We start from the raw sequence: 10068 nt of genomic DNA on the forward strand, positions 1-10068 counted from the left end.
AAAAAAAAAAGAAGAAGAAGAAAAGAAAAAGAAAATAGAAAAAAAACACAGTGCTTCCTCTTGCCTGGTCATTGATTACGATCTGTGATTTCTGATACACACATGATTTCGTTCCTCCACCCCCTGTGTTGTATCAGAATCATACCCACTTACCCTTGCCCATCACTTCCTATCTTATTTCCTTTGCCCTGACCGCGAGGATCATCACTCGGTCGTTGTTGTGGGTGACGGGGAAGAGGAGCGGTACATACCAGCAGCATCTCCGCGACTGGAGAGATGGGGAGACATCCATTGCGAACGTTGGGAAGAGACAGGCATCTGATTTGCGTGTTTTTGGCGCCCGTGATGCACATTCCAGCCTCCCAGACCAACCCGGGCGGCTAAATTTAGAGCTGCAGGCGATGAATGTTCTGCTTCGGTCGGGTCTGATTGGCTTCCCACATCTGGTTGACCGGAGTCTGTCTTCCTCGCGCCCCACCAGCAACGGCTGAATGATTGGCCTGTCGTCAAGAAACGCGGGCAGACGGTTCCAATCACGGCCTCCATCTACTCCCTTCCCGTCCTCTCAAACGAACTACTGCTGGAGCAAGTGGTTTATTCTTAGTGATCGTTTTACCAGTATTACATGCTGCTGCTGGAACTGGCCTGGTCTATCCTATCCTGGAGGAACCTCTCTTTTCTCTCTCTCACACACACACACACAACCACCAGTCGTGTGTTTCCCCTCTCCCTTCTCTCTCTCTCTCTTCCTCTTACTCTTGTTTCCTTCTTCCCCTCCTCTTCCCCTCTTAGTAGGGTACTTCGCTAATCAATCGACGTGACCCATTTCTATCCTTTGGCTTGTGGGCAGTCGTTCTTTTACTTCCCTTCTTACCCTCCTTTACCCTACTAGATTCCTACACTGTTTCCTTTCGTCATTCCCCGGAGGAACGACTGCCCACGCGAATACCGGGCGGCAATTCCTCCAACTTTTTACTCTTCCGTCTGAACCATTAATTCATTGGATCTTCTTTCCATGCAGTAATTTCTGACGCTGCATCTGTTTTTCCTTTCCTTTTTATTTTTTCTATTTTTTAATTTCTAGCTCTCCTTGACTCCAGTTTTATTTATTTTTCTGCTGCGGTTTTTCGATTGATTTGTTTTTGTCATTTTATTATTACCCTGTTGGCATTGCACATTACTGTCCTTCCCTTTACATCACTGACACATCTTCAAGAGGTACCAGACCTCTTGTGGCAACTTTTGGTATGTTCACATCTTTCTTACATTCATTACTAGACGTCCATTCTTTCTGCGCGCTTCCATACCTACAACGTTCAATGCTCTACGCCCGGGACAACAACAGAATTTTGCTCTGATCCCATTATTACTTCCTCTCTTTTAAGGTTCAGCTTGCCGGCCTTGTTTCACCCTCCTTGCAGCTCTACTTGCTTGGTTTCTTTCGGCCTGGACATCTGTACTTTGCGAAGCCACAAAGCTTGAACATGGAAACTGATTGTGCTCTTTCAAAAAGGTCATTTGCTCTGGTAGCAAGTGCGACACTTTCTTCTTTCCCTTCATCTGGATGCGATTACTGTCCGGCGGTTTTTGCGCCGGCGTTCTGTGAGAGCTGTATACCTGAAAGGGTGTCGCCTTTCAAGCGCAGGTCTGTACTGAAGTCTGGATTCATCATGCCCGTTCAGACCAGTCCACCGTCAGTACCGGATTCATTCCCATCCTTTATGTCAGTGTTTGGTGGGAGACCATCCAGCATTACCGACAAAGAGGAGCAGACGGCAGCAGTAAAACCTCTTGAAGTGCCCACTAATGTCACCATTAACACGTCGCGACGCCCCCTTCCTTTTAAGCACCGTGAGAGCATCTCGTCGATGACATCAGCGTCTACTGATTCTTCGCCGACCACCACCATCTCTACCTTCGATTCGCCTTCCGGCCCAGAGACATCCCCCAGCTCTTCTCCGGAATCTCCGACGTCCATGCCACTGTCGTATACCAAATTCATGCCCCCCCCGCGCAATATCGAGAGCCACTCGCTCTCGACAGCCCACAACAACCTTTCCAGATTGTCGTCCGACACACCGAATCCTGTGCGCCCGGATTCTCCCGGCAGGCGGGCACGAAACCTGAAGAATTTATCCTTGAGAATGCCTCCGCCCTCACAGTCTTCCCGGCCCCCAATTGCGACAGCATCCATCGTTGAAACAACCTCTCAACACCATTTGTCCGCGCCACCGTCGCCAGTACACATCCCTCCCAAAAGCTCACGCCGAAAACCGGCAAATCTCACCATCCGGACTCCCGGCTTTGATAGATCGTTTTCTAGCAATATCTCTGAAGTCCCTCCTACCCCACTCTGCCGGCAACCTTTGCGACATACCGAATCCTCACCATCTCTAAACTCGGTCTTCTCCCCTTCATTTGGTCCCAAAGGTGGCATGCAATTACCTAGGCCCATGACCCATCATGGCAGTCGACGACCATCGGCTTCGGAGGATAATCCATCACCTTTGCAGCCAGTCCCCGATGAAAACTCAGTTTCTGGCGGTGTGCTCCATGAATTGGAGGAGGAAGATGATCACCTAGACTCGAGAGAGTCTACTAGACGCAATGAGCGGGGTTATCCGAATGGGCCTATCCAAATCTACGACTCCGGAGTCTACTTGTACTTGGAACCGACAGTACAAGAAGCGTCCCAGTTTGATGTTGTCGTCAACGTGGCCAAGGAAGTAGTAAATCCCTTCACTAACACAACTGCCAACAACGAATCTGTCATGAGTGTCCTTCGGAATACATCCACGCATCCCAAGGCGGCGCCGACCGAAGTCCCAGAAACAGCCATGTCAGATATTTCCTTCAAATCCGCCTTTGAGTACCCCCCGAATGAGTCGTCGCCTGGTACACCTCGCAGCGACGCATCATTTAAGCCGGAATACATCCATGTGGGCTGGGACCATAACTCAGAGATACTCGATGATCTCTACCCCCTCTGCGAGCTTATTGATTCCCGCATTTCACAAGGGAAAAAGGTCCTTGTTCACTGTCAGTTGGGTGCCAGCCGATCCGCTTCGCTGGTTATCGCATATGGTTTATACAAAAACCGAGACCTGGATTTCAACTCCATGTACGAGATTGTCAAGGGGCGGAGTCGCTGGGTGGGCCCTAATATGAGTCTTATCTACCAATTGACAGATTTCCGTTCCCGGTTGCTCCGGGGTGGCCCTTCAAAACCGGCGCCTGAGGAGTGGTTTGCGGAAGGACTTCGGAGGGGCTCTGAACCGCAACCATCCCGAACAGAGGCGCTCAACCAGCCCGAAATCGTGGCACCAGCTGGACCAGCTTCATGCGCTGGTTTGTCGCAGTCCTCGACGAGCTCACTCTCAGTGCCTTCGACAATCCAGACAACGCCTACTTCTGCTGAAAGTCTAAGCTTTCCTAAAACCCCTTCATATAAGGGAAGCCTATGCCCGCGGCCATTGACCCTGCGGAAGTCAAGCTTTCAAGTGGGCGACTCAGCAGTACGATCGATTCGTCCAGAGTCCGTATTAAATTCATGGCGCCCGGAGAGCGGGCCTTACTCATTAGCAAAGACCGACATCTTCGTACGGGATGGTCCAGCAGAACCGCCTGCTCTCTTCTCACCTAGGACTACCGGTTTTCTAGCGGCACCGATGTCACAGTCGATCTCTAGTCAACTGGAGAATAATGGGCTACATGGTCTCCGGTTCGGGTCGCGGATAGCGGATCCTCGGTCTCCTCCCCCAGGAAACGAGCGCCTGATCATGAGAAATATTGACGAATTTTTATAATTCTTCTGGTTTGATGTTTTTAAGACGGAGTTCGCTCAGGGTCGTCCCTGAGGACACGTCCTTGAAATGATTGCATGACTCTTTGACATGCCCAGTTGAGGCTCACTGTCGTTTTTTCTTCTTCTTCCTTGTCCAAAAAGAGTTTCCTTCCTGCTGGCTTCTCTTCGTTTCCCTTTTTTTCTTTTTCTTTTTCTTTTTTTTCTTTTTTTTCCCCTACTGCCTTTCTCACCTTATTTCCATTGGCCTTTGAGCTTCTATTCTGATGATCTGATGACCAAAGCGGGCTTTGCAGTCGTTATTTTTCCATTCTATCACAGTACCTTCGCTAATTGGCATTTTCAATTTGTCAACCGGTGGCTCCATGTTGCGTCTTAAAGGGTGACATTGCATGCTTATTACCGGCGTCCTGGGTGTTATCAAAAAGAGATAAAGGTGGGGAGAACTCGTACCTGACCATGTAATACTATTCGTTGGGGTCTACACTTTTCGCTTCGATGTTTAGAGACATCTACATCGTTTCCATTCCTTTTTCATACTGTCTTATCACTCTTTATTTACACTGTGATCATTGCATCGCGGTTACGGCGAAATACCCAAGGGGCTACTTTATTCTTGAATACAAGGAGTTAAACAATGCATGTGATATTCCAAGTAGTAAATAAAGAAACCTTTAGTAGACTCGTAGCGTTCAATTGCAACTTAGCCGCGGTTCTAGATTTCTGCGGGGCCTAATTTGTCTCCCGCGCGGCTCTCCAAACTTCACGTCAACCATTTTAACACATGCAGACCACCACAGCGTGGTTCTTGAAACACAAAATATCAAAAAGATGGCAGAAGAAACTCATCCAATTCATCTTCCACCCAGCGAATTAGGAACCAAAGACTAGTAAGTCCCAATCCATTGCAGTACAATTGAAAAGCCAGTACCCCGCTACCCCTCCATTCATATCCATCACATTCTGCAATTATACCTCAAGCAGTCCAAAACAAGGGAAAAAAAAAAAAAAAAAGTCACAATAGAGCCCCCCTCCCCCAAAAGAAACTAACTAACAAGTCGTCCCCAAAATCAAAAAGCTGGGAAACCTTCTACGCCCGAACCCTCACACACATCTCCACAAAACAGAACCCCAACAACCCCAACCAAGAAACCACGAATGCCGACTCAGACGCCGAATCAGTCGACGACGACGACGACCCCGGCACATCATGGTTCGCAGAACACAACGCCCCGGATAAAGTCCTCCAATTCCTAACGGAAGAGGACTTCCCACTTGCACCGTGCAACACTGTCCCCACGGGGGCCAACCACCCCAGTATCCTGGACCTAGGGACCGGGAATGGGAGCATGTTGGCTCTGTTGCGTAAGCGGGGCGGGTTCCGGGGTGTGATGGTCGGGGTGGATTATTCGGCGCGGAGTGTGGAGTTGGCGAGGGAGTTGCAGAGGTTGAAGATGCATTCGGCTTATTTGACGGATGAGGAGGATGAGGATGGTGCTGGGGATGGTGGTGATGGTGAGGGTGAGGGGCAGATTAGATTTGAGGAGTGGGATATTTTGCATTCTGCAGAGGAGGTGACTGAGCAGGGGAAGTTGGATTGGTTTCCATATGGGGAGGGTGGGTTTGATATTGTGCTTGATAAGGGGACGTTTGATGCTGTTTCGCTTTCGGACGAGGTGGTTGAGGGTGATGCGGATGTCTCTGTGGCTGGGAAGAAGGTGCAGAGGCGGGTTTGTGAGATGTATCCTGGGGTTGCGAGGCGTCTGGTGAAGAAGGGTGGGTTTTTGGTGGTCACGAGTTGTAATTGGACTGAAGAGGAGTTGGTTATGTGGTTTACCAGGGAGAAGGGGGAGGGCGATCGGTTGGAGGTTTGGGGGCGTGTTGAGTATCCCCGGTTTAGATTTGGGGGACATGAGGGTCAAGGGGTTTGTACAGTGTGTTTTAAGAGGGTTTGATTATGGATCTTATGGATTTATAGATACATGGAGTAGGGTTGTTTTATTCCTTTTTTAATATTCTATCGTGCTGTATAGTCGTCACCTTTCATCAGTCATGATGTTTGAATCCATTGGTATATACCACTTTATGGATGCTGGGTAGGGAGTTTTATCCTGGGTATTTGAATCCCCGGGTCATCTACTCTCCTTTGCTTTTGAGGAGAGCAATTACACACCATCTGCTGCGGTTCTCGGGGCCTTCGCCCTCCCTCTCAGATACCCAGTCCCGACGGACTTCCTTCCCGTCTTCCGCCCCGGAATTGAGATCCCGCTCATAGATCCGCTCGATTTCCAGTCCGTTGTTTACTGCAGTTTCGAAAAACCCGGCCACGATGGCTCGCCCGGTGTGGAATCCGGCAACAACCCAGACCTTGCCGCCAGGTGCAAGGAACCATTTCATCGTATTTACGAGGTTCTCGTGCTGTGAGGACATCCAGTAGCAATCCGCGCCGATGATCCGTGTGAAGGTTCCTTTCTTCTCAACGGCCCAGGAATCGCTATCCAGTGTTCCCCACTCATGGGGCTTGATAGTGACATCAGTAGTGGAGGAAGAGTTGCGAACATTGTGGTCGACGTTGAAGGCGATGGCGCCAGTCAAGGCGGGAGAGGAGGGATGGTCGGTAATGGTAACAGTAGATGCGTGCGCGAGGGCACAGACTACAGATGGTAATGCGGCACCTGCAGGATAAGATTAGTCCGATACATCCACGGTTGTGAGGAAGAGAAACCAGGGAAATACGAACCAGCGCCCAGTTCAAGCACACTCTCCCCTGTAACTTTCCACATCGCCATATCGGCATCCAATTGTCCTACCGAAGAGAGATGCTCTGCTTTTTCAACCCCCTCTGCGACCACCATGGCCGCACTCCATAGAAAGTGCGCAAACAGCTTTCGCCCTTTATCAGCATCGTTTACTTGCCCATCTGCTGCGGTCTTTTCCGAGCGATTTTCGCTCTGGTCGGGATAGGAGGGGACCATGATATCGAGAGCGCCATAGCGCGGGGAGCTGTACAGGAGATGCTGCCCAGGGTCACCGTGGAAACCGGGAGGATCATCTGGGAACAGGTGGGGAAGGAAGGCTCCAAAGACGTCCTCGGGAGATTCATCCTCGACGGAGTCCTCATCGTGGAAATCGGGTGGAGGGGCAGACGGAGAAGAAGATAAGGGCGTACGACGGCGGGGGAGGGGTCGGAGGCGGGAGTGGAGCATTGTGAATTGACTTTATGGGGCAATAGGTTCCCAACTTGACATCCTAGCAGAAGTATGATTCTTCCGGTATCCTACTGTTAATACTTAAACCAAGCGATATCTTTCTGTTGATACTTGATGGTGACTTGCAAAAAGTTGTATGGTTCAAATCTTCTGATTGGTTTGGAGCTAGGCGGTCGTAATTTGTGTTGGCAAAATACTCCGCCTGCAAGTCATGGTTCATATGTTTCACATGATCAGTTGGGATCTCGAACGCCTGCTTGATCTGGGGATCATCCCAGCACGTTTGTCCACGAGACAGCGGTCAAATCAACATGGGCAACTACCCCGGACTGCTTCGGCGTTTCCATATATGCGGTTTCTGGCCCTGACTGACCAGGATGTCTGGGATCTAATACAGAAGACCATGAGCTGCTGTGGACTTAAGACGTTGAAAGAACAGTTTCAGAATGAAAACACCTGGCGCTTGGCTGTGGACTAAGATTACTCTGATCTGTGACGATAAGGCGATCAAACACAGAGGTCTTCCTCATAGGCAATCGTATCTGGGTAAGCCATTGCACTGGTCCCGTAGGTTAATAATACCTTCAAATTGAAAGAATACGTGACTGCTTATCATTCAAAAAGACAATCTGGCATTGTGGCTAAATCAATGGGGTAGGATACTAAGCACGCAAAGCAACGTAAGCAACACCGATGGCGGACAATGCGAGTGCCTGAGACATTCCTTCGAGAATCACCCGTCGATGCCTGGGGCTAAAAGTTGTGGCGTGCCGCAGTTGAAACTGGCCCTTTGTGGTGCGACCATTGACTACTACTAAGTAGGAGACCGAATATTTGTCTACTCACTTCATGATACAGGGTAATTTGTGCTACATAAATCTACGATCAATCTTATATAGATAAAGAATATTAGAACTGCAAAATAAAAAAAATATATTATAATATAATATAATATAATTAAAAATAAAAAATAAAAAGTAGTTGAAACCAAACCAAATTATTAATTGATCATAATCATAAAGAATGGCTTAGCCATGGAACCAGGTCCGAAGGAATGCACTTGACTTGCAGTTTTAGGGTACTACCCAGTCAGTAGGTATTGGCCATGTGTCCAATGACCTGTCAATGCAGCTGGCGGATCTTCATCTTGGCTGAATCGCAAGTTCACTACGGTAGGACATAGGTGCCTCAACCATTGGACGTGCCTTACCTCTGGGAAAGTTTAGGGTCGTTCAAATGATAGGCAAATTTACCTTCCCTCCGTACCTGAGCGTACCTTACTAGTAGTCCTGTACATAGTACTATAAAAGGTCCCTAACCTCAGGGCACTCTGGCGGTAAGATAAGGTCTTGGGAACCAGCAGCGGTACTGTATCGAATTGACCCCAGCCAGTCAGCCCTTTCCCAGTTTATCCCCCATTTGTAGGGTGATTGGCAATGGGGGATGGCGGCGTCATCCAATCATACGGTACGGTACGGCCATGGGGAATGACATCATGTATCCACCCACCGGGCCCTAGACCGGTCGATGCGTCGATTCCTACGTATTACGGTATGGTCACCGGGACGGAGTACAGCACAGATCACCCATTGAGTGATTTTTTTGGGGCCGTAGTCGCTGTAATGTATTGCCGGCGGTAATGAATCGAGGAGGGATGAACTGTACGCCCGTGTACCTACTCAGGTAGATGCCAATCATTTTTACTCCTCTCGCTATGTTTTGTTGATGAATGAGATTGTTTTGTATGAAGATGTATTCTTAATTAATTAAATTTCCTTTTTTGAAAGGGGGGAATCTGCACTTGTCAGAAGATCACACCAGCTATAGCCAATTATGTGTCAATTGGGATTTTATTAATCCCTCCTTCTGGGAACTAGTACTGCAAACTGAGATGTTGTCTGAAAGTTGATGGATGATCTACTATTTGGTTCCTCGATTTTGCTACCCATAACAGTTACCATACGGCATGGCCTCGTGCTGAGCAGGTGACCATGCAGACAACCAGTTACTGACTAATTTGGTTTCAAAAGGAAAGAAAAGGAAAAAAAAAAATTTTTGTTTTTTTCTTTCCTTTTCAAACTGGGAATAAAATATTACCGTTTCAACTCTGGCAAGTTTCTTTTTTCCAAGTCTACAGAGTCCCATTATGGGGGGGGGGGGCCTGGAACTGAATGACAACATCACCAGAGCGATTTCCTTGCCTGGACATCGGATCCCAGATGCGAGTGGAGCAAATAACATCACACTCTTTGCCTGCTGGTTAGTCAGGAACAACTGTTTCTGCCCTGACGGTCTGACAGCAATGATTGGCAGCCTGAAGGATTTTCCGTCTGTTTTGACTCTCTTTACAAGATTAGTTTGAACAATTTTTTCTTTGAAGGGACTATTTGTGAATGGAGTCATTTGTTGTATTTTTCTCCAAATTTTTTTTTGTTTTTTAAAGATTTATTTTTAATATCTCCGGAATAATAACCAAACCAACCGGAGATCGCCCAAACCCCCGCATTGCTTGGAATCCATTCTGTCAACTAGTGAACCCAAAGGCCCCGCAGAAGCTGTTATTTTTTTTGGGAATTTTTGGAATTTTTGGAATTTTTTTCCATTTTTATTTTAATTTACTTTACTACCTGAACACACTTAGGAAGGTTGTGTCTTGAAGTTCTGGAGTGTACCACCATTACCGTACCGGATTCCTCGTGCATCCATTCATTCAACTTCTCCTCTATCGTGCTTCTTGCTCTCTTGTTTCTTTCTCCTCTTTTTTTTTTTTTTTGTTCTCTCCTCTTCTTCAATTTTTCCCCTTCTTCTCTCCTGTCGCTATACCTCTCTCTTCCACCTCTTCTTGTCCACTCTTTCAACCTCCACTTCCACTTAAACCGATCCTCCTCAATTGCCCTACCATTGCCCCCCTTGCCCTTTTTACTTCAGCCTCACTACTAGGTACCGGCACACTATTTTAGAATTCGCCCCCGAGCCAGACGAGACTCTTCTTCTGCCTTTTTTTTTTTTTTCTTTTTTTTTTTTTTTTTTGAGGGGGGGCTCTCTCTTTCTTCTTTC

General features: G+C 48.0%; 4 protein-coding genes across 4 annotated transcripts; 3 read left to right on the forward strand and 1 right to left on the reverse strand.

Moving 5' to 3' along the window:
- The first annotated feature begins 974 nt into the window (after window positions 1–974).
- dspD (putative protein-tyrosine phosphatase) lies at window positions 975–3919 on the forward strand. The gene is made up of 2 exons (XM_032077902.1): window positions 975–1245; window positions 1514–3919. Exon 2 carries the CDS (start codon window positions 1671–1673, stop codon window positions 3804–3806), a length of 2136 nt encoding a protein of 711 aa, XP_031920361.1. The 5' UTR covers window positions 975–1245; window positions 1514–1670; the 3' UTR covers window positions 3807–3919.
- A 714-nt stretch (window positions 3920–4633) lies between these two features.
- BDV27DRAFT_164658 (putative S-adenosylmethionine-dependent methyltransferase) lies at window positions 4634–5757 on the forward strand (the record flags this gene model as incomplete). Its single annotated transcript, XM_032073733.1, has 2 exons — window positions 4634–4692; window positions 4881–5757. The coding sequence occupies 2 exons, from the start codon at window positions 4634–4636 to the stop codon at window positions 5755–5757; spliced, it is 936 nt and encodes a 311-aa protein (XP_031920362.1).
- A 163-nt stretch (window positions 5758–5920) lies between these two features.
- Window positions 5921–7115, reverse strand: BDV27DRAFT_89850 (uncharacterized protein). Its single transcript, XM_032077904.1, has 2 exons — window positions 6543–7115; window positions 5921–6477 (listed from the first exon to the last, which is right to left on the reverse strand). The coding sequence occupies exons 1-2, from the start codon at window positions 7006–7008 to the stop codon at window positions 5939–5941; spliced, it is 1005 nt and encodes a 334-aa protein (XP_031920363.1). The 5' UTR covers window positions 7009–7115; the 3' UTR covers window positions 5921–5938.
- BDV27DRAFT_89849 (uncharacterized protein) lies at window positions 7116–7581 on the forward strand. The gene has a single exon (XM_032077903.1). It carries the CDS (start codon window positions 7223–7225, stop codon window positions 7487–7489), a length of 267 nt encoding a protein of 88 aa, XP_031920364.1. The 5' UTR covers window positions 7116–7222; the 3' UTR covers window positions 7490–7581.
- Window positions 7582–10068: the final 2487 nt, after the last annotated feature.

The sequence above is a fragment of the Aspergillus caelatus genome, assembly GCF_009193585.1.
Source record: "Aspergillus caelatus strain CBS 763.97 unplaced genomic scaffold BDV27scaffold_497, whole genome shotgun sequence".
NCBI lineage: Eukaryota > Fungi > Ascomycota > Eurotiomycetes > Eurotiales > Aspergillaceae > Aspergillus > Aspergillus caelatus.

Excerpts from the sequence above, each read along its gene's own strand:
- dspD (XM_032077902.1), top strand. The coding sequence starts at position 1,671 with ATGCCCGTTCAGACCAGTCCACCGTCAGTACCGGATTCATTCCCATCC.
- BDV27DRAFT_89850 (XM_032077904.1), bottom strand. The coding sequence starts at position 7,008 with ATGCTCCACTCCCGCCTCCGACCCCTCCCCCGCCGTCGTACGCCCTTA. Across the intron at positions 6,478-6,542 it reads TGTGCTTGAACTGGGCGCTG|GTGCCGCATTACCATCTGTA; the intron begins GTTCGTATTTCC and ends CTTATCCTGCAG.
- BDV27DRAFT_89849 (XM_032077903.1), top strand. The coding sequence starts at position 7,223 with ATGGTTCATATGTTTCACATGATCAGTTGGGATCTCGAACGCCTGCTT.